The sequence below is a fragment of the Lissotriton vulgaris genome, chromosome 4_1, assembly GCF_964263255.1.
Source record: "Lissotriton vulgaris chromosome 4_1, aLisVul1.2, whole genome shotgun sequence".
Classification (NCBI taxonomy): Eukaryota; Metazoa; Chordata; class Amphibia; order Caudata; family Salamandridae; genus Lissotriton; species Lissotriton vulgaris.
Window position 1 is genome coordinate 45,785,716 of NC_141691.1, and position 24,459 is coordinate 45,810,174.

The 24,459-nt window shown below is 46.2% G+C and overlaps 1 protein-coding gene across 1 annotated transcript in view; it reads right to left on the reverse strand.

Annotated features, from left to right (window-relative positions):
* Positions 1 to 8,196: 8,196 nt before the first annotated feature.
* LOC147718331 (gap junction alpha-3 protein-like) overlaps positions 8,197 to 24,459 on the reverse strand; it is a 34,721-nt gene continuing 18,458 nt past the window's right edge. The window contains exon 2 of the mRNA XM_086966699.1: positions 8,197 to 10,868. Coding sequence (XP_086822825.1) covers positions 9,767 to 10,846 — 1,080 coding nt within the window. The 5' untranslated portion in view covers positions 10,847 to 10,868 and the 3' untranslated portion in view covers positions 8,197 to 9,766. The remainder of the gene's footprint in view (positions 10,869 to 24,459) is intronic.

Here is a 24,459-nt window from a genome sequence, read left to right on the forward strand (position 1 = left end):
AGCAGTCTTTTGTGACGTACATATTCAATGGCTGTTTAGGATACCGGGTTTTACTCAAATACAAGTTGAACTGGACACTATCCACCCTTTACCATGTGTTCTCAATGGAACCTATTGGCTTTACACTATCCTAATGCTATGGTTATCAAGCTATTTTCCCTGTACATCTCATTAAGAATTTAGATGAATATTGGACATCTGCATAACTTTATTTCGTTTTATTTTGGATTATTTGTTAATACTGCAAATAGAAACCACTTGGTAGTAATAACTCTGTGCATGTAACAGCACCAGTTGTAATTAGACAATAACAGATTTTGATTGATATGTGGCTGGTTTTCCATTTTGCCCTGAAGAAGCCATAAGTCAAGAGGCTGAAACGCGTCGTTGATGAAAAAAACTGTTTTTGATTAAATGGAATAAAAAAGAAGAATGAGACAAGACGATTTTGCATTAGCAGTGACTTGGTTTTACTATTAATATTTATGTACAATTACAGATTTTGGTATTGACAGATTGTGGTGTGGAACCAATCTAGTGTTTTTGTTGTGTTGTATTCGCTTCAGTGGGGAGGTGCTCCTGGACAGGGGGCCCTTTTGGTTTATTAGCACACATTATTGTCTATTGTTTATACTGTATGGGTGATTGACGGTACAGGTGCTGCATTTTGTGTATGGTCCACTGTCCATTGCTCTAGGTTTATATATTCTGAGGGACAGCAGTTTTCTGTAATATACATATTTTGGGGCAGCAGTTTTCTGTGACATACATATTCTGTGGAGCAACAGTTTTCTGTGACATACATGTTCTGTGGGACAGTATTTTTCTGTGACACATGTATTCCGATGGGTAGCAGTCATGTGTGGCATACATTTAATGTGGGGCAGCAGTTTTCTATGACATTCATATTTTTGAGGGGGCAGCAGATTTCTGTGACGTACATATTCCTCGGGTTAGCGGTTTTCTGTGACATACAAATTATGAAAGGCGGCAGCAGTCTTTTGTGACACACATATTCTGAAGGACAGCAGTTTTCTGTAACATACATATTTTGAGGGCAGCAGTTTTATGTAATATACATATTTTGAGGGCTGCCGTTTTCTGTGACATACATATTCTGTGGTGCTACAGTTTTCTGTGACATACATATTATGTGGTGCAACAGTTTTCTGTGACATAAATATTCTGTGGTGCAACAGTTTTCTATGACATACATATTCTGCGATGCAGTAGTTTTCTGTGACATACATGTTCTGTGGTGCAACAATTTTCTGTGACATACATATTCTGTGGAGCAACAGTTTTCTATGATATACATATTTGTGAATGGCAGCAGTTTTCTGTAACATACATATTCTGTGGGACAGCATTTTTCTGTGACATACATATTCAGATGGGTAGCAGTCATCTGTGACATACATGTTCTGTGTGGCAGCAGTTATCTGTGACATGCATATTTTTGAGGGGGCAGCAGATTTCTGTGACGTACATATTCTGTGGGTTAGCGGTTTTCTGTGACATACAAATTATGAGAGACAGCAGTCTTTTGTGATGTACATATTCTGTGGGGCAGCAGTTTTCTGTGACACATATTTTTGAGCAGTAGCAGTTTTCTGTGGCTTTCATTTTCTGTGGAGCAGAAACCTGTGAAAACGTATGTTTTGAGGGTAGCACATTTCTGTGACATACATATTATGTGGGGCAGCACTTTTCTATGGCAAATATATTCTGAGGGACAGTTCGACTTGTATTCGAGTAAAACGTGGTATCCTAAACAGCCATCGGATTCGATGGATGTTTAGGATACCACGTTTTACTCAAATAAAAGTCGAACTGGATACTATCTACCCTCTACCATGGATGGATATTGGACATCTGCATAACTTTATTTCGTTTTATTTTGGATTGTTTGTTAATACTGCAAATAGAAACCACTTGGTAGTAATAACTCTGCGCATGTAACAGCCCCAGTTGTAATTAGACAATAACAGATTTTGATTGATCTGTGGCTGGTCTTCCATTTTGCCCTGAAGAAGTCCTAAGTCAAGAGGACGAAACGCGTCCGCTGATGAAAAAAACATTCTTTTGATTAAATGGAATAAAAAAGAAGAATGAGACAAGACGATTTTGCATTAGCAGTGACTTAGTTTTACTGTTAATAATTATGTACAATTACAGATTTTGGTATTGACAGATTGTGGTCCGGAATAAATCTAGTGTTTTTGTTGTGTTGTATCCCCTTCAGTGGGGAGGTGCTCCTGTACAGGAGGCCTTTTGGTTTGTTAGCGCACATTATTGTCTATTGTTTATACTGTATGGGTGATTGACGGTACAGGTGCCTCATTTTGTGTATGGTCCACTGTCCATTGCTCTAGGTTTATATATTTTGAAGACAGCAGTTTTCTGTAAAAAAAAAGATGACATACATATTCTTTATGGGCTGCAGTTTTCTGGGGGATACATATTTTCGAGGGGTGGCAGGGTTCTCTGGTACAAATATTGTGAGGGTCTGTAACTATGTGTATGTATGCCAGTGTAATCTTCGTGAGCGGTATTCTGTGAGGTATCATTTCTCTGTGATTGGGGTATTCTGAGGGGCTTTAGGCTTGTGTAGATTTCTCTCAGTTGTATTCTGAGGGGCAGCAATTTTCCGTGGTAGAAATATTCTGAGGGGCGGTAGTAATGTGTATGTCTGGCAGCAGAGGTAGTTTGTGGGGCAGTAGCTCTCTCTGTGGGAGGTAGTTTGTGGGGCAGTAGCTCTCTCTGTGGGAGGTAGTTTGTTGGGCAGTAGCTCTCACTGTGGGAGGTAGTTTCTAGGGCAATAGCTCTCTCTGTTGGAGGTAGTTTGCGGGGCAGTAGCTCTCAATGTGGGAGGTAGTTTCTAGGGCAATAGCTCTCTCTGTTGGAGGTAGTTTCCGGGGCAGTAGCTCTCAATGTGGGAGGTAGTTTGTTGGGCAGTAGCTCACTGTGGGAGGTAGTTTCTAGAAAAGTAGCTCTATCTGTGGGAGGCAGTTTGTGGGGCAGTAGCTCTCTCTGTGGGAGGTAGTTTGTGGGGCAGTAGCTCACTGTGGGAGGTAGTTTGTGGGGCAGTAGCTCTATCTGTGGGGGATAGTTTATGGGACAGTAGCTCTCTCTGTGGGAGGAAGTTTGTGGGGCAGTAGCTCTCTCTGTGGGAGGTAGTTTGTGGGGCAGTAGCTCTCTCTGTGGGAGGTAGATTGTGGCAGTAGTTCTATTTTAGAAGCATTTACGTTCAGAAGGGCAGTAACTTTCTTTTAGACTTGCATTCATGAGGGCAGTAGCTTTCTGTTCTGGCGTTTTTATGATTGGTAGTAGCTCTGTTAGAGATATTCACCCTCAGCCGGGCAGTATCTTTCTGTGCTAGAGTTATCCTGAGAAGCAGTAGATGAGATATTCACCCTCAGCAGGTCAGTATCTTTCTGTGCTCGAGGTATCCTGAGAAGCAGTAGATGATATATTCACCCTCAGCAGGGCAGTATCTTTCTGTGCTAGAGGTATCCTGAGTGTCAGTAGCTGAGATATTCACCCTCAGCAGGGCAGTATCTTTCTGTGCTAGAGGTATCCTGAGCCTCAGTAGCTGAGATATTCACCCTCAGCAGGGCAGTATCTTTCTGTGCTAGATGTATCCTGAGCAGCAGTAGCTGAGATATTCACCCTCAACAGGGCAGTATCTTTCTGTGCTAGAGGTATCCTGAGCATCAGTAGCACTGATAGACATATTCACCCTCAGCAGGGCAGTATCTTTCTGTGCTAGAGGTATCCTCAGCAGCAGTAGCTGAGATATTCACCCTCAGAGGGCAGTAGCTTGTGCTAGAGGTATCCTGAGCATCAGTAGCACTGTTAGACATATTCACCCTCAGCAGGGCAGTATCTTTCTGTGCTCGATGTATCCTGAGCAACAGTAGATGAGATATTCACCCTCAGCAGGGCAGTATCTTTCTGTGCTAGAGGTATCCTGAGCATCAGTAGCTGAGATATTCACCCTCAGCCGGGCAGTATCTTTCTGTGCTCAAGGTATCCTGAGCAGCAGTAGCTGAGATATTCACCCTCAGCATGGCAGTATCTTTCTGTGCTAGACGTATCTTGAGCATCAGTAGCACTGTTAGACATATTCACCCTCAGAAGGACAGTAACTTTCTTTTAGACTCGCATTCACGAGGGCAGTAGCTTTCTGTGCTGGCGATATTATGATTGGTAGTAGCTCTGTTAGAGATATTCACCCTCAGCCGGGCAGTATCTTTCTGTGCTCGGGATATCCTGAGCATCAGTAGCTGAGATTTTCACCCCCAGCAGGGCAGTATCTTTCTGTGCTCGATGTATCCTGAGCAGCAGTATATGAGATATTCACCCTCAGCAGGGCTGTATCTTTCTGTGCTAGAGGTATCCTCAGCATCAGTAGCACTGTTAGACATATTCACCCTCAGCAGGGCAGTATCTTTCTGTGCTAGAGGTATCCTGAGCATCAGTAGCTGAGATATTCACCCTCAGCCGGGCAGTATCTTTCTGTGCTAGAGGTATCCTGAGCATCAGTAGTGAGATATTCACCCTCAGCTGGGCAGTATCTTTCTGTGCTCGAGGTATCCTGAGCAGCAGTAGTTGAGATATTCACCCTCAGTAGGGCAGTATCTTTCTCTGCTAGAGGTATCCTGAGCATCAGTAGCTGAGATATTCACCCTCAGCCGGGCAGTATCTTTCTGTGCTAGAGGTATCCTGAGCATCAGTAGTGAGATATTCACCCTCAGCCGGGCAGTATCTTTCTGTGCTCGAGGTATCCTGAGCAGCAGTAGCTGAGATATCCACCCTCAGCAGGGCAGTATCTTTCTGTGCTAGAGGTATCCTGAGTGTCAATAGCTGAGATATTCACCCTCAGCAGGGCGGTATCTTTCTGTGCTAGAGGTATCCTGAGTGTCAGTAGCTGAGATATTCACCCTCAGCAAGGCAGTATCTTTCTGTGCTAGAGGTATCCTGAGTGTCGGTAGCTGAGATATTCACCCTCAGCAGGGCAGTATCTTTCTGTGCTAGAGGTATCCTCAGCAGCAGTAGCTGAGATATTCACCCTCAGCCGGGCAGTATCTATCTGTGCTCAAGGTATCCTGAGCAGCAGTAGCTGAGATATCCACCCTCAGCAGGGCAGTATCTTTCTGTGCTCGAGGTATCCTGAGCAGCAGTAGCTGAGACATCCACCCTCAGCAGGGCAGTTTCATTCTGTGCTAGAGGTATCCTGAGCAGCAGTAGCTGAAAAATCCACCCTCAGCAGGGCAGTTTCTTTCTGTGCTAGAGGTATCCTGAGCAGCAGTAGCTGAGATATCCACCCTCAGCAGGGCAGTTTCATTCTGTGCTAGCGGTATCCTGAGCAGCAGTAGCTGAGATATCCACCCTCAGCAGGGCAGTTTCATTCTGTGCTAGAGGTATCCTGAGCAGCAGTAGATGAGATATTCACCCTCAGCAAGGCAGTATCTTTCTGTGCTAGAGGTATCCCGAGTGTCAGTAGCTGAGATGTCCACCCTCAGCAGGGCAGTATCTTTCTGTGCTCGAGGTATCCTGAGCAGCAGTAGCTGAGATATCCACCCTCAGCAGGGCAGTTTCATTCTGTGCTAGAGGTATCCTGAGTGTCAGTAGCTGAGATATTCACCCTCAGCAGGGCAGTATCTTTCTGTGCTAGAGGTATCCTGAGTGTCAGTAGCTGAGATATTCACCCTCAGCAGGGTAGTATCTTTCTGTGTTCGAGGTATCCTGAGTGTCAGTAGTTGAGATATTCACCCTCAGCAGGGCAGTATCTTTCTGTGCTAGAGGTATCCTGAGCATCAGTAGCTGAGATATTCACCCTCAGCCGGGCAGTATCTTTCTGTGCTCGAGGTATCCTGAGCAGCAGTAGCTGAGATATCCACCCTCAGCAGGGCGGTATCTTTCTGTGCTAGAGGTATCCTGAGTGTCAGTAGCTGAGATATTCACCCTCAACAAGGCAGTATCTTTCTGTGCTAGAGGTATCCTGAGTGTCAGTAGCTGAGATATTCACCCTCAGCAGGGCAGTATCTTTCTGTGCTAGAGGTATCCTCAGCAGCAGTAGCTGAGATATCCACCCTCAGCAGGGCAGTTTCATTCTGTGCTAGAGGTATCCTGAGCAGCAGTAGCTGAGAAATCCACCCTCAGCAGGGCAGTTTCTTTCTGTGCTAGAGGTATCCTGAGCAGCAGTAGCTGAGATATCCACCCTCAGCAGGGCAGTTTCATTCTGTGCTAGCGGTATCCTGAGCAGCAGTAGCTGAGATATCCACCCTCAGCAGGGCAGTTTCATTCTGTGCTAGAGGTATCCTGAGCAGCAGTAGATGAGATATTCACCCTCAGCAAGGCAGTATCTTTCTGTGCTAGAGGTATCCCGAGTGTCAGTAGCTGAGATGTCCACCCTCAGCAGGGCAGTATCTTTCTGTGCTCGAGGTATCCTGAGCAGCAGTAGCTGAGATATCCACCCTCAGCAGGGCAGTTTCATTCTGTGCTAGAGGTATCCTGAGTGTCAGTAGCTGAGATATTCACCCTCAGCAGGGCAGTATCTTTCTGTGCTAGAGGTATCCTGAGTGTCAGTAGCTGAGATATTCACCCTCAGCAGGGTAGTATCTTTCTGTGTTCGAGGTATCCTGAGTGTCAGTAGCTGAGATATTCACCCTCAGCAGGGCAGTATCTTTCTGTGCTAGAGGTATCCTGAGCAGCAGTAGATGAGATATTCACCCTCAGCAGGGCAGTTTCTTTCTGTGCTAGAGGTATCCTGAGCAGCAGTAGATGAGATATTCACCCTCAGCAGGGCAGTATCTTTCTGTGCTTGAGGTATCCTGAGTGTCAGTAGCTGGGCTATTCACCCTCAGCAGGGCAGTATCTTTCTGTGCTAGAGGTATCCTGAGTGTCAGTAGATGAGATATTCACCTTCAGCAGGGCAGTATCTTTCTGTGCTAGAGGTATCCTGAATGTCAGTAGCTAAGATATTCACCCTCAGCAGGGCAGTATCTTTCTGTGCTAGAGGTATCCTGAGCGTCAGTAGCTGAGATATTCACCCTCAGCAGGGCAGTATCTTTCTGTGCTAGATGTATCTTGAGCGTCAGTAGCTGAAATATTCACCCTCAGCAGGGCAGTATCTTTCTGTGCTAGAGGTATCCTGAGTGTCAGTAGCTGAGATATTCACCCTCAGCAGGGCAGTATCTTTCTGTGCTAGAGGTATCCTGAGTGTCAGTAGCTGAGATATTCACCCTCAGCAGGGCAGTATCTTTCTGTGCTAGAGGTATCCTGAGCAGCAGTAGCTGAGATATTCACCCTCAGCAGGGCAGTATCTTTCTGTGCTAGAGGTATCCTGAGTGTCAGTAGCTGAGATATTCACCCTCAGCAGGGCAGTATCTTTCTGTGCCAGCGGTATCCTCAGGAGCAGTAGCTGAGATATCCACCCACAGCAGGGCAGTATCTTTCTGTGCTAGAGGTATCCTGAGTGTCAGTAGCTGAGATATTCACCCTCAGCAGGGCAGTATCTTTCTGTGCTAGAGGTATCCTGAGCAGCAGTAGCTGAGATATTCACCCTCAGCAGGGCAGTATCTTTCTGTGCTAGAGGTATCCTGAGTGTCAGTAGCTGAGATATTCACCCTCAGCAGGGCAGTATCTTTCTGTGCTAGAGGTATCCTGAGCAGCAGTAGCTGAGATATTCACCCTCAGCAGGGCAGTATCTTTCTGTGCCAGCGGTATCCTCAGGAGCAGTAGCTGAGATATCCACCCTCAGCAGGGCAGTATCTTTCTGTGCCAGCGGTATCCTCAGGAGCAGTAGCTGAGATATCCACCCTCAGCAGGGCAGTATCTTTCTGTGCTAGAGGTATCCTGAGCAGCAGTAGCTGAGATATTCACCCTCAGCAGGGCAGTATCTTTCTGTGCCAGCGGTATCCTCAGGAGCAGTAGCTGAGATATCCACCCTCAGCAGGGCAGTGTCTTTCTGTGCTCGAGGTATCCTGAGTGTCAGTAGCTAAGATAGTCACCCTCAGCTGGGCAGTATCTTTCTGTGCTCTAGGTAGCCTGAGTGCAGTAGCTGAGATAATCAACCTCATCAGGGCAGTATCTTTCGGTGCTAGAGGTATCATCAGCAGCAGTAGCTGAGATATTCACCCTCAGCAGGGCAGTATCTTTCTGTGCTAGAGGTATCCTGACTGTCAGTAGCTGAGATATTCACCCTCAGCAGGGCAGTATCTTTCTGTGCCAGCGGTATCCTGTTAGAGGTATACACACTCCAGAGGGCAGTAGCTTTCTATGTTAGAGGCATTCAGAGGGGGCAGTAGCGCAGTCACTGTGAAGGTCTTCTCATGAAGCAGGTTTCTCTGGATGAGGTGTTCTACAGGACACTAGTCCTCTGCTTGATGTATTCCAGGGGAGGTGGAGGTAACTTGAGGTATTCTAAGGGCAGTTTCTGTTTTAGGTATGTCCTGGGTGTGCACCAGATCGCTCATGTTGCTCTCGGTACTCGATGGGGCAGTAGATCTTTCTTTAAATTGTATTCCAAAGAGCACTGGCCCTCTCATTCCCATGTTGTAGCAGTATCTCTCTCTGTTGCAGATACTCTGAGGTGCAGCACTGCTCTCTCTATCATGGATGTTGGGAGAGGCAGTAGCTCTCGGTACTAGGGGGTTTGATGGGCAGTAGCTCTCTCTCTATTAGGGGTGTTTGGAGCAGTATTTGTCTTTGTTATGCATATTCTGAAGTGCAGCATCCCTCTACTTACAGGAATATTCTGTGGGCCAGTATCTGTCTGTGTTCTGGGGCAATAGGTATTCTGAGGGGCAGTATCTGTCTGTGTTCTGGGGCAGAAGGTATTCTGTGGGGCAAGATCTCTCTGTGTTCTGCGGTAATAGGTATTCTGTGGGGCAGAATCTCTCTGTGTTCTGGGGCAGAAGGTATTCTGTGGGGCAGAATCTCTCTGTGTTATGGGGCAATAGGTATTCTGAGGGGCAGTATCTCTGTGTTCTGGGGCAGTAGGTTTTCTGTGGGGCAGTATATATTTTTCTAAGTGGTATCCTGTGGGGCAGTACCTCCTTCTGTTTTAGAGTTTGTTTTCTGAGCGGTATCTCACTCTGTCATCCATACTCTGAAGTGAGGCATTCCTCCCTCTCTCTGAGGAACAGTCTTAGGGGCAGTATTGTTTTGGAGAAGGCAGCAGCTCTCAGTGTTTTAGGGATGTTCTAGACAAAGTGACACTCTTTGTTACTTATAGAGCACCCCTCGTTCTCTGTGGGACAGTTAACTAGTAGTAGTATCCTGTGGTTTGAAGTTGGCATTAGTTCTCTCTCCTTCAGGGTATTATCAAAGGCACTGGCTCCCCCTCTCTTTCAGGGGTATTCTTTGGGGCAGAAGCTCTTTCCCTCTGGTAGGGTTGTGGTGGGTGACAGCAGCCCTCTTCGTGCGAGAGGTAATCTTAAAGTCTACATTTCTGGGTTAGAAGTAGTTTGTGGGCAGTGACTCCTGCTTTGTAGTTCAGTAATTATTACTGAGTGTACAGGTGCTCTGTCACTTCCCCTGTGGCCAGGAAGTTTGCGATCTGTACACATAGTTACACCATCTGGTCCTTCCTATGTGCCTGCATGACATTTCCTCCCTACTGTCCACCTATGTTCTCTCTTTGACCGCACATCTCATTTCCCCATCCTCGCCCCGCCATTGGTCATGGGGTTCCAAGCACCAGTCAATGGTCTGTGTATGACAAGGTCCGCTCTAGGCCGCCATTTGCTGCCAGGCTTCAGACCGCAAGATCACTGGGCCGCGAGCGCGTGCTCTGCCGGCTGGCCCGGCTCGCTCTCCTGTGCTTCTCCCGATGTTTCGGCTGGTCCTCTAGGTCGCTGCTGCTGTCGGACCGGCCATTCTTTTCCACCGCCTGGTTCTCCCTGTTCTGCTGATGAGCCACCTGGCTAGTGTCAGGGGGCAGGGGAGGGATCTTGTTGGGGCAGCTGGAACGCGCAAAGCCCAGACCTGGGGTGAATGCCTGGGGCCCATTGGAGGCCGTGTAGTGGGAGTAATGTGGGATAAAGTGGGGCACGGTGTCCCCGGGGCTCTTGGGGCTGGGCTTGCATTCGAGCTCTAGTTCTGTGGTGTTCTTAGCAGATAGGCCCTGCCGGCACTTCTTGAAGCCCAGGTAGTACATTTCAATGAGGTTAAGGAGCAATGAGAGGCAGGCCATGGCCAGCATGAAGATGATGAATATGGTCTTCTCAGTTGGCCTGGAGATGTAGCAGTTGACAGTGTTGGGACAGGGCCACCGGCTGCAAGTGTAGAGCGGGTGCAGCTGGAACCCGTACAAGTAATACTGGGCGACGATGAAGCCCACTTCAAAAAGCGTCTTGAAGATAATATTGAAAACGTATGTCCTCAGGATGGCCCCTCGCAGGTAAGCCTTCCCCATGCCATCTTTGATGGGTTGTCTGCTGGGCTTGGGTGTGGACAGCAGCAGCTCCTTGTCCTCTTCAGCCCCTTTTTTGCTCTGTCGAGCCTTGTTCTTTTTCTTCTCCTTCTCTTCCATGCGCACCAGGTGCATGATATGAAACATGTAGATGGCAGTCGGAGTGGAGACAAAGATAATCTGCAGGATCCAGAAGCGCATGTGCGAGATGGGGAAAGTCTTGTCATAGCAGACGTTCTGGCAACCTGGCTGCTTTGTGTCACAAGTGAACCCCGACTGCTCATCACCCCAAACCTTCTCAGCCGCCATGCCCAGAATCAGGATCCGGAAGATGAAGAGGACAGTGAGCCAGACTTTGCCGACCACGGTGGAGTGCTCCTGGGCACTCTCCAAGAGCTTTCCCAGCAGGCTCCAGTCTGCCATTACTGTGAATGTAGCATATTACCTGTGGGGGAGAAAGAGCATGTCAGTGGTGTAGAAGAAGCATACATATGCAGATGGAAATGTGTCTGAGATTTAGAACAGAGCCAATGTCTGCTTACAAAAGAGACAAGGAAACAATTATTCAATCATCAGCTCCATCCTCTTGTAATTTTTTTTTACCTGTAATGATATTCGATTAACCATTGAATTTCATATGGATGCCAAAAAGTATAGATTTCTACAGTGCTACAAATGTACAAGCAACCAAACAATTACTTTGGTCCATGTGGATGCACCCTTGGTATTGTTATCTGACTGAGCCACACAGCATTTCTCCATTCATGTCCCTCCAGTGCACTCCCAATCACATCCACTCTATTGTCAACATAGTTTCCTTCCACTTCGCCTAGAGCCCTCCATAGATCTCTATGGCTGCAAAGCTTTTATCACCTGATGAGAATTCCAACACGGTTATCTTTAGTTGAGGCAGAAGCACATCTTAAATAAGTATTCTTAAGGGCTTGCTGTATTTGGACATGTCTTTGGTCATTCACTCTAAAAAGGTAATCTTCCTAACGTGCTTTACCTTGTACATACCTTCCTTAACCACTTTGCTCTCATTATAAAGTCCTCTGTTAGGGTAGCTTTCACCCACCCAAATCTCTTTAATGATTCTATTGGATCTTTCATCCCACCTGTTGTTCTGTGGATGGTTAAATGCCTCAGTTTAATGTTTAGTATTATTACCCAGACAAAAGGAATGAATACAATTGCTTGTACCAATCTTAACTATTGTAATTTTGCTGGGTAGCATTCCATTGCATCGTTTTTAATAAGTCTGTCCCGTTACAGAAGGGGGGCAAGTACTTGCAAATCAAACTTGGTTCTGCGTCTGTAGGACGGCTAATCCTGAACTGCTAGGTCAGGTCCCCTCTGAATTGGAGCACAAACAAACTATCATGTTACTTGCTGTTATTCAACTTCACAGTTAGGTTCAGCTTAAGTTCCTACAGTGCAGCGAGCTGTGTCAAGCTGTCCCGGTCCACAGTAGAGCGAAACAATTGTTTTTATTAAAGTTTTCAACGGATAACATACAACCTTCATCAGGCACATCAACTTAAGCTTTATCCTACCAGCCCACCCTCAAGCCCTCTCCCATTATCTTGTTTATTTGTCCTCTACACCATGTGATTCTAATTTCCTAAGTCCAATCTGTCATTTCTCACTTCAACACATCTCTTGAGTGCAGTTGTCTATATGTTAGGAATGATTCTTTAGTACCCATCTCCTTTTAGGTATGCAGCCGTTCAGGAGTTTGTTTACCTCTATGATCTGTGGAACTCTGAGGGTACTCTGGCATATAAATTCTCAACAGTCTCTCGCAAAAAAACTAAGAACCGGACCCTTTATGATGCAGAATTATTTTTCTGATTCATGTCCAGCATACATAATGTTTTCCATCCCTACGATGTGCCAACGTTTAGCATACCACTCATTTATGGTTAGGCAAGCCTGCACTCCGCACTTGACCAAGAGCAATTGCTTCAACTTGAAAGTCGGTAAGTTAATCAAGGAGTGCAGTCCCTACTGATTACCCCATTTTATGTCCAGCTTCCATCCCAGGAAGACACTGCTTGGGGATATGAACCTGTTTAATTTCTGTTATGACTGGTATCATTTCTTCCAGAAGGGGGCATGTCAAGGACAGCTTCATAGTATATGGGTTCTTATACCCTTTTGGCCGCAACTCCAGCACAGGGAAGACGTTTGTAGGGTCAATAATGTGGAGGTGTTTGGGTGTGCAGTGCCATCTCACGAGTATTTTTCCTGTTGTGTCCCATTCCAGTGCTTCGATGATGCCTTTGATTCCTCTTATTAAGTAGGGTGAAGGACTGTCCAACATCTTTCTCCCATTTACATTTAAATGTTTCTTTCCCTGTGTTTTGTAGTCTAATAAAAACTTGTAGCTCCTAGACATGGGGTGGGCCTCATCTTCAAGCTGTCTGAGTAATTTCTCAATTTGGGCTAATGGCTGCTCGGCTGCTTCCCTGATTCTCTTATTCATGACCCAATTATGAACTTTAGTGTATTGAAAGTGTTCCTGCTCAGGTAAATCATAATTCTGCTTTCATTGCTCAGAGGGTTTTATTTCTCCTTTATCAAAGAGATTGCCCACATTATTGTATCACTTTGACAGCTTTTCTATCTAGACATGGGCTAGCCTTAGAATATCCAAGAATGGGCAGATATGGGGATGGGGTGCTAGTTCAGAGCCTGTTTAGTTGCAGTTTGATGCCAAGCCCTAAAAGGGGCTCAGGCATCTAGCCCTATTGGTTGGTCTGTCTTTGAAAAACCAGCACGGTTCCTCCCAGAGAGTTTTCCCATCAAATGTGTTATCTAGGAAGCCGAAATGCTTCTCTGTTTCTGCTTTGGACAACTGAAAAGTTCATAAGGATGCCACAAGATCGCCCGGACGGCCCATCGTTTCTGGGTGCGACTCGGTCCTCGAGCCGAATTCCCAGTTCGTAGATGTGTTTCTGAAACCACTAATAGTCCAGGTACCGTCCTACCTTCGGGACACAATGGATTTCATCAATAAAGTGGAAGGGTTACAGTTCGATCCAACTACACAGCTGATGGTCACGATGGATGTGGCGTCATTGTACACGCAAATCCCTCAACAAGATGGACTAGATGTCCTTGAAATCTACTTGGAAAAAAGGCCCCGCCCCACCGAGTTCCAACAGATCTAATCATTGCTTTTGCATCACTGGCGCTAAAAAGAAACTTTTTCACATTTGAGGAAGAAATGTTTTTGCAGGTGAAAGGTTCAGCGATGGGCTGCCCTTTTGCCCCTATAATGGCGATTCTGTTCATGGGCCAATATGAAGACAAATATGTACATAACAACAATCCATATCAAGCCCACATCCAGCAGTGGCTACGATAGATAGACGACGTGTGGTGTATCTGGAATGGGACACCACAGCTGTTGGAAGAATTTCATGTTTGGCTTAACAACCGAACTCCGGACATAAAGTTCAGTCTTACCTATGATTCAAAAGCATTATCGTTCTTGGATGTGGAAGTCAAGATGACACCCGACGGGTTGGTGTGCTCCCTCTTTCAGAAAAAAACGGATAAAAACAATGCCCTACACTTCAGGAGCTATCACCATAGGAGCCTAAAGAATAATCTTCCCTATGGGCAATTCCTTAGGGTAAGACGGAATTGCTCTAGAGTTCAAGACTTTGATGTGCACGGCCAAGCATTGGTTAAGAAATTACAAGAAAGAGGATACCCTCGAAAGCTACTCAAGCACTCCATGAAAAGGGCCAGATGGACGCCAAGGGAGCACCTACTGGAGAAGAGACAAAGATCACCCACACAGCGAATTGTGTGTGTGTCCACCTTTGGACCTCACATCCACCCGCTGCAGAAAATTATTCGTAAAAGTTGGCATTTGGTGGAAGAAGTAATGCCTGATGTTGGATCACCCTTGTTTGCCCTGAAAAAAAATCGGAGTATAGTGCAGTTGATTACATCCACACGCCCTCCAAAGAAAAAGGACACTCAGAGTACCATCTTTGGAATGAACCCGGTCAAGGGACACCGGAAATGTGGAACCTGTTCCGTGTGTAACCTTGCAATGGAAGGTTCATTGTTCACTGACGGAAAGAAATTCTGGCGTCATGAGGAACACACGAACTGCAAGACCAAATATGCAGTGTATGCCATCCAGTGTCCATGTGAAAAAGTTTACATTGGAAAGACAACACAGGAGGTGTGACAGAGGATCATACAACATTGTTCTCGAATTAACAACAAAATCCTGACAGCACCACTGGTATCCCATTTTTTACAACATAATCATTCGGTGAACGATCTGAAATGGACTGTGCTGGCAGTGATTAAAAGCGGCGGTGGTGATCCAGAAACACGCTTGTCTCAAAAGCAAGCGTATCTGATACTAAAATTTGATACAGCCATCTCTGGGCTGAATGAACTGTCCGAATCAAGTAATTTATGATCAGATAGCCAATTTTTGACCGCTGTTGGGGACACGTCCTGGCCTTGTCTGCTTCAGTTCTGTTTCTAAAATCAGCCGATCTTGATTGCAGTGTCTGTGATGGTTTTCTGGCACGGCCGTGCTAGCTCGTTACAAACGTGTACTACACGTACCATCTTTCCCTGCTCTGTGCTCCACTATGCGGTCCCTTTAAATCACTAATGCCGTGCGATCCAAACGCGGCCTCTTTAAATTACCCAAGTCGGCTCGCGGCGTGCAAACACCAAACGCCGTATGCGAGGAAGCGGAGCGTTTCACTGAGTGAATCAAGTAAGTAAACGCGCTCTCCATTGTTCAGATTCATGTGATCATCACGCTAGACTCAAATTCTAATGTATTTTTTTACATCTTTGGTCAGCCCCAATTGAACTGAAAAATACAATCATCAAAAAGAGTCACCGGACCGGCGAACGGCCGGCGCATCTCCATTCCACACGTCACTCCGCCCAAGGTTGAGGTAGGCTCGCCGCCGGCGGTCATCGATAGCTTAAATTGAAGCCCATCATAGCGCTAGCCTCAGTTACAGGCCTTTAATTACATACCTGTCTTTCTGCAGAAACTCCGTCTTTGCGAGGCAACTTTTCCCATTGAAGTGGTCTAGAGTGCTACATACAGGTATTTACATATACCTTTTAGAGAGTCTGAGAGCTTATTTAAATGTGAATGCAACACAATACTGACACCAAATCCCATTATGATTGCTTACAGTAATGGCTTCCACCAGTCCGTGTCCTGAGGAGAACACATAATCTTTCTGTGGTTCGAAACGCGTTGACCCCGAGCCTGTGATAAAGAAGAAGGGTGCAACTAGGGCTACAAAATAATACCACGCTTTCCATCCCTAGGAGTGCAACCCCAGAATCCTCTAATCCCTGGCTCAGTAAGACAGGCAGGGAGTACCTATGAACAGTGTTGTCTGCCTGGCTTCTGGTATATAATATAAAGGACTGGTGCCTTGTTAAAATTCTTTTTTAAGCATTGTATTTATGTATTTTTCGGAATGTATTTCTGGTGTTTCTGAAATGTAGTATTGATTTTGTACATATTGAACACTTGTATATATTGCGCACATTGTCTTCTGAATGTACTCTTTATTGGTTGATAATTGTTCTTTTGATGACATACAAAAATCCAATGAAAAAGTGTTCTGTTAAAATAAGACAAAAAAACTAAAATAAAACAGTAGATCACCCAGTACTGGTGGGCTGGGTGTGACAAATGATAAAAAAGTAAACCTGTCTGGCTATTTGTTCTGTTAGGTATATTGGAGTGGTCCAAGCCAGTCAGAGATAGGACCCAAGCCTTCCTTGTCGCCCCCAGCTTTTCTATCTAGACATGGGCTAGCCTTAGAATATCCAAGAATGGAGTCGTAAGGAACTGGGCAGAGGAAAATTGAGCTCAATAGAACTAAATTAACAGCGGGAGCCTAGGATACGCAAGCCGCAACTAAGCATTCTGCTGATTCCTCGCAGAGGAGAGGTACGTTCCCGGCTCCCGCCGTTAATTTAATTCTATTGAGCTCAATTTTCCTCTGCCCAGTTCCTTACGACCCGTATCCCCACAGATTTACTCCCCCGAGTTCGATTGCGTCTGGATCGACTCTTATTCAGCGCCGGACCAAGCTCATCATCTACCGGCCAGCCTCAACGGGTAAGCTCACTCGTTGTCCACTCTGATAGTTTCCCACCTAGCTTTGCCAGCCCCGGGCTAACCGGCCTTCTCCCGCTTTCCCACAGCTACATCGGCGCCTGAGAGACTCACACCGGCCTGAGTATCGCGTTCCTCCGCTGCCATTGGTTCCACAGCGGTCTACTCTTACATTCGGTAAGACCTTGCGCCGCCTCCCCCGCTCCTTGGCCTGCCGCACCCAGTCCCTTTCACGGAACGTTCTTGCCCCCAGCCTCCCGGTTTACTTCTAAAAGGATCAGACAAAACATAGTCCTACCGGTTCCCTCTATTGTGATCGGCCATTCTACACTGACTGTACCCACGGCGACCCGTTCTTCCCCGCCACTCCTTGGCCCTATCAACTACCCCACCTTGTCACGGCGCTCCACCCTAGCCGCCTCTCACCACCCCCACGCATCGCCTCCAATTGATTGATATCACAATAGGTTATACTTCTCCAGTTACCCCCTCACCATCCTACTACTTAATTGCTTGGTTTTATCGTCGCCCACTACCCACCCAATCTTCCCCCCCTTTTTAGCCCCCCACACCCCTGGTTCCTACCCTGCCACCTACCCGCCTATCTCCTTTTCAGCCCCCCCTTGCGCCTTTCCTTGCAGCAGCCATTACCACCCTCCCTCGCCCTCAGCACTACCTGTGTTGCACGCGCCTTACATCCGCTGCCTTTGCCCTCATTGCCCACCCTCCTGATCCCTTCCTTTTGTACCCCTCTTGCGCAGCACTGTCTTCAACCCATCCCTGTCCTGAAGATGATCCTGATCCCTATGGATCGAAACGCCGTCGACACTCCAACGCATTCATAGGCGCTTCCTCACAAAGTGGTTCATGAACAATGCAAAAGAATTGTGATATAACTGTTCCTACTGAATTCATCAGAACCACACTGTGATAACTATTCACTGTATATATTTTTTTACACCGGTCACGTAGCGCCGTTCACGCTGCTCACACTGTCACCAGAGCTGCTACCTTGGTTTTCACTCACAAACCACGAACACCTTGTGCCACTTGGGTTGATCCAATTATTTTCCTTTATGTACTACAGTGCTGTTATAACTGTATTATCCACCTTGTTTTCCTTCCCAATTTTCTTCAATTGTTTCTATAAATGATGCCAAGAGCACATACTATAACCAAATAGAGGCTCCTTGTTTTTCCTTGTGGATAATGTTGCTTGCATATCCCTAATATTTGCCTATGAATGATACCAGTTGGGATATCTGTTCTTCATAGTACTTCTCACCCCAATCCCAACGTGGTTGATGGGTTTCGCTCCTGTTTTTTGTTACAAGATTATCCCTCTCCAAGCACACCACCAAAATCTGGGATACCATCATTGTTGGACTTGGCCCTTTTTGCAGGGTCATCCCTGAACGTTTTGCCTTCCTCCTTGTATTTTTTCTGACCTGGTGTTGGTGGTTTAGGGACTTTGTGCACTTTATCGCTGCTGTCCAGTGTTAAAGTGCATGTGCTCTCTATGCTAAACGTGGTAAGATTGGTCTACACCTGTTTGGTGTATTTTATTTACCTATCAGTCCCTTGTAAAGTGGTTTTGCACATACCCAGGGCCAGTCACTTAAATGCTACTGGTGGACTTGCAGCGCTGCTTGCGCCACCCACCAAAGTAACCTTCCAAACTTGTCTCAGGCCTCCCCATTGCAGGGCCTGTGCGCACAGTTTATTGCCGCTGTGACGTGGCACATAAAGTGGGTGCCACGTCTGTGACTCCTCTTTTACTACATATCAGTCACCTCTAAGGTAGGCCTTAGCTAGCCCTATGGGCAGGGTGCGCTGTAGGTAAAAGGTAGGACATGTGCCTTACCTGTGTGGTATGTCCTGGTAGTGACAAACAGCCATTTTGGTTTCTCACTTCTGTGAGGCTGCCTTCTCATAGAAATGCATTGGGGATTCCCTGATATGTGGTAATTCCTGACCTGAGAGGAGTAGAGAGGTCAAGTTTGGTATGTTTGGAATAGTGGTAATAAACGCAACGTAATGGTATTCGCAGATTTATTATCACTATTTTAGAAATACCTCTTTGAGAAGTGGGCATTTCTGTGTGCTATGTGTCTTTGTGCCTGCCAGAATGTGTATTGCATGTCTGGCTCTGGAGTGACAGGGGCTGGGGAGGTGCAGTGGCTCCAGAGGGGCTGGATGAGTCGGCAATAGGCTGAATAGGCCAATCTGCATTTGGAGTAGTGGGAGGAGTAGCACCTGGTCATGGATTGAATTGTGCCTGCCTTACACAATGCTGGCTCCGCCCCGACATGGTGTGTCTGGGGCCAGAGCCTACACTGACAAAGGAAGGTATGGTGCACTGTAAATAAAATGTTAAGTGACCCCAGAACTAGTTTAGACCGGGAACAGCGCCCTATGCCAGGGGGAGAACTGAGAACATAGGTAGTGTTGGGGCTGTGACCCCCATGTAAGGTGCTTGTGGAACTGTCGCTTACTTGGACATTGGGAGGGCACACTGCATGGACTGCAGTGTGCCAGGGGGAACTGCCACTTGAGACTGACCTGTTGCCAGTTGGGTGGCTGCAAGGACTTCCACCCTGCTGAAGTGGCCCTGTGTGCTGGCCTACCTGTGCCCAGTTGTTGGCACCTCCATTAATTCCCAGGGCTATGTGACCTTCCCTGCGTGGCTTGAAACAGTGCGCGGTGAGCGCTGTGCTTTCCACCCCGTGCTATTTTTGAAGTGCTTTTTTATTTCCCCTCTGCACCCCGACCAGCACGAGTGTGAGCGCTGCTGTCACAACCCGGACGGAGAGGCAGTATGAGTTGCTTGCCCAGCACTGAATGTTGTGAGCTGAGCGTGACAATTATTGTCCTGAAACTGGCACCCGGTTGTGAGGGAGGACTGCTATGGAAAGAGCGCTCTGTGCGGCGGTGCAGCTGGGGCTCTGCTATGTGGCCTGAGCTGCCCAACGGCGCGAGAAAAACAAAAATTCCCGAACTGAAAGATCCCAGGCATCATCGGGGGAGCGCTTGAAGTCAAATGATGTCTACGCCTGATTGTGGAGGGGGGCTCTCACGGTGACGGGGAGAGCCCTGCGTGTGGCCTGAGTGTTGAGGTGGGCTCCCCGGGCAGCCAACGGAAAGACCGGAGCCTCGCGGGCTCAATTCCGCAATTCTCCACCTCCCCTTGCCTGGTAGAGGGAGAAGCGGGTCATCAGCAGGAGAGCAGATGCCAAGGGCCGGACGTGGCCTTTCGAGGAAATCAGGCAACCTTGTGCCTGGAGGTGGGCGAGGCTCATGTGGTGACAAGAGAGCCCCGCGTTTTCAGTAATGCCATATTGGGCTAGATCACGCACAAATGGGCTACATTTTTCCCGGTTGTGCGGTAAAATGTTGGTTTGTGCTAGTTGCCAGATTATAAATATATATATATATACAGCGCTTCAGCAAAGTAGTATGTTAAAGCACTTTCTTAGACAAATATTTACTTGGCTGCCTGCTGCAACATCAATTCCAATTGCTTCACCGCCTGCTTGACGCTGTCCCTGCCCCTCCTTCCTTAAAGGAGCAATATTGGGCTACTTTCGGCTACTTTGTGGTTGGCATTGGGCTAGAGAATGCTTAATAAATCTGGAAACACTACGCGTGTTGCTGAGTCTGTGATGGCAGGAGGATTGAATCGGAGCCTCACGGGCTCCTCGGGCAGCAAAAGGAAGGAGGAAGCAGCATCTCCCAGTCAAAGACAGCTGAGGGTTGCCAGAGGCCCGAAGTCCCCAGCCAACGTGGGCAGAACAGGTGTCTCCCCTACTGGGGCATTGTTGTGTAGAATCCCGGGGTGAGCCCTCGACGGAGGCCCCAAGTCCCCAAGAAGACAGGATTTCCCCAAGAGTACTGCATTGCCTAAATAGCGGCACAGGAGTAAGGTGCCCTATTGGCGGAGGCTGGTGGAGAATGGGTGATGGGGTGTCACCAGGGCAAAGTGACCTATTGCCCCATAGGCCCAGTGGTCTCATGTAATTGGGATCACATTGTCTGGGATGCACCCTGGATGTTCCGTAAGGGTGGCCTGCATATGCCTAAGAGGGGAATGGTGTGTTATGTGTTTACTGGGATGCACTACTGAGGATGTGTCTATGCATAGGGGTCTATACTAAGTACTGTTCTGATGTTCATGCCTCATGAGATGTCTACTCTGACCAGTGTTCACTATGGTGCTGATTATATTTTTGCTTCATATGCCAAGTACTGCTATGATGTCTATGCATTATATGTTGATGCTGCTGTTGTAATGTGTACACCTTATAATGATTCTACTATGGTGCACTGCTGAGTATATGTATTCCTAATGTGAGCACCTTTACCAGTAGTTACTGGTTGCTTCTAGTTTTCACTATTTGTGTGGCCTAAGGGTTATGACTGTGGCCCGAATGGCCCTTTAATGTAAATAATCCCCTTTAAAGTCATACCTAGTGCCAGGTGGCACAGTGTATATTGTGTGATTACTATTCTAATGTGTTTATGATAATACAAAGGCTATTTTTTATATAACCTTGTGTGGAGTTTCTTTTGCGGTGTGCCTAGTGTGTCAATGCTGTGTGAGTGTGTTGCGCAAATGCTTTACCCATTGCCTCTGGGATAAGCCTGACTGCTCTGCAAAGCTACCAAGGGGATGAGCAGGGGTTATCTTCAGTGTGTAACTCCCTTGCCCTGACTAGAGTGGTGGTTTCTGCCTGGCTTAGGCGCAAGCCCCAGGCAACCAGAAATCCCATTTCTAGCGATCACCACCTCCAGCCCTGACATGATGTTCATGACCGAAACCTGGCTCACGACACATTCAACACCCGACATTGCGACCACGATACCCCATAGCTACAAGATGATACACAGAGACTGCGCCAACAAACCCGGAGGAGGCATTGCCATCATCCACAAGGAGACCCTCCATTGCACCACCACTGAAGATGATATCTCATCGATCATAGAACACCTCAACTTCCACATCTGATTCAACGAGAACACTATAGTCAGAGGAAATCTCACCTACCAACCTCCGTGCTCCCGCCCCAGCTTCTGTGACCTTTCTCTTCTGTTGCACCATTTGCAGTGTTGTCTAACACCATCCCACTTATCCAGCCTGTTAAATGCATCCTTTAGAGAATCCTTCGTATTTGCTGTCTGTGCCACAGTACCTCTTTTCAGGTTGAGCGTAGGCACATATATCCAATCCACACCACATAATTAAACTCCATTACATATCACAACACAAAATAGCATGCCACATAATTGAACTACACAACACACAATTCCACTCCACATAATCCCAGTACACTCAATCCCACATAATTACTATCCACATATTTCCACTGCACACAATGCCACATAATTCCACTACACAAATCAACTCCACACCCCACAATTACTCACCACACATTTCCATAACTAACAATTCCAACCCACTTGGTTCCACTCCACAACACATAAATGCACTCCATAACAGATGGGTAAAAGACAGTATCATTTACAACGCCAATAGCTCGAACTCAAGCAAATGCAAGACCTAATGCATTTCCAATGCTTGTTTAGCCACGTCACCCAGCTAACAGGCACACACAACCACTACTTACAAAAATAACTTAGTACTTCCACTTTCACATCCATTCCATCCCTACTCTAAACTCTACTGAACGCACAAGAGCACAATCGTAACACATCTAATGCACAAGGGTAACAAAATACTTACTTTCAATCTACTAACTCTAATCTTAGGGTGCCGGAGTGGCGTGCTACTCGTTGCAACGCATGTGAATGCCTTGTCAGGTGTAGTTTGCGCTAAAAAATCCAATTTGCAGTTCGGTAATTCGGTCCCATGTGTGTTGATGACCTCCCCTTCCTGCGACTGAACCTTTCAGACCAATGTCTGTGCAGATTGATAGGAGGGAGGATGGGGCGTGGCGGTGTGTAAACCATCAGGAGATGCCTGTCTCAGTCACTCATGCCCCTCTCCCTTCACTTTTAGGCCTGACTCACATCTGCTCTCTGAGCACAAGGCGTGATCCAAAGTTAGGTATGTAAGTGCGTCAAATAAGAGGCGTGTCTTTAGCAAACATGTGCACCTCTATGCAGGGCCCGCCTCATGTTCATAGTATAGTGCCATGATGCCCCGTTACTAGGCAGCTGTGCGCTTTATAAAATTTAAAACATAACATATTCGAGAGCATAACTTCCAACTGTCTCAGTTTTGCCAGGATAGTCCCGGCCAGTTGGAGCCTGTCCTAGGTAATTCACTATCCCTGGAATTAGCCAAAGAAAATTTAGATCCGAGTCTGTCAGAAGAGAGTAGGAAGTCAGGAACAGGAACAAACAGAAAAATAATAAGTAGGGAATCCAGAGCAAACTCAACAAAAAGAAAGAGAAAATAAAAGAACACTTGAAATAGGTGAAGAAGGTGAAAGGGCAGTACAGACAAAGAGAGTTAGAAAGGAAGATTGCTGGCCAAGTGGAGTGAAAAGACTGAGATACATTCTAAGAAGAAGACCAGAAAAGAGATGAGAACAAGTAGATGAGGTATCAAGTCAGGCAGAACAAGAACAGACAAGAAGAAAATCATTAAGGTCATAAAAAAAGAGTAAAGGTTCCAAATAGAAAGTATAAAGCTCCAGAGTGGACCTACATAATTCTTGAAGATTTTGAAAATCTTGATCTAAATGAAGAACCAAGAAGTGGTAGTTTCAAAGGGACTGATAAAAGGGAATTAAAACCACCTTAAAGACTTTTCCTTGTAACAAAAAGGTGGATTCTCTTAAAGATATGAAACAAGACCCTGAAAGGAAGTCAAAGGCGGAAAAGCTTTGAAGTGTGGGATCACACAAAGGAATTATAAATTTAGGATTAACTTTAGAAATTTGAAATGGCAGAAGTAAACGTGACTGAACATCTGAAATATAACTGAAAACAGCGATGTGTTAAATGTTGTCTATGTAGCATCACAATATTAATATTGATGTAGTTGTTATTAACACTTGTAATACCTGTTTTAATGATAACTAATAATAACAATAACACAAATATAAGTGAGAAAGTGAATGTGATTAATAAGAAGACTAGTATTACAGAATTAACCCAAGTGGATAAAAGCATGTATTATCATGATCAATCAAATATGATTTGTCATTAAATGTATTTACTAAACTTCTGTACCACTACGTGGAAACAATGGATGTGAGTGATTGTTCTGTTTGCATGAAACCATCTACGTCTGTCTCGGAGGGTGTAACCTATCATCACCTTCCCTTAACTTACGGTGTGTCTTGTAGTGTTGTAACTAATTTGTTCTATGTTACTGGTAAGTTACAATATTTTTATAGTAAAATGGATTTGATCTTTTCTGAAGTTCCCATTAGAAGAAATATGAATCCAGTACTCAGTGCTAGAAATGCAGAGTTTATAGGGGAATTCTTTCTAACCACGAACCCCATAGACATATCATATGCACATAGAAATAATTTAACGTGCCTTCTGCGAGATGAAGAAAAAGATTTTTTGAATTTAGTGGAAGAAAGAAGGCAGGATTTTCAAAGGAAAGCGGTTGAGAAAAAGTCCCATATACCACCATGGGATGCTCTAGAATATAAGAAAGACGAGGCTCATGCTGTAATGTAGCGCAAAAAGGGTACAAAGTTCCCCTGGAAGAGTGACGGAACAGAGGTATGTGTGTGCTAGTAAGAGGGGGAATCCCCTAGTTGGAGCTAAAACCTTCACACACCCAGCAAGCTAGGTGTCATGCTTCATCATATGGGTTCTGCTCCTCGTCAGACTGGCGCTGCAATGTCTGACGGGCTCCCGAAACCGGGGTTCTTTATCGGAGATCTTCTGTTCCGGCCATATGGTGCATGCGTGT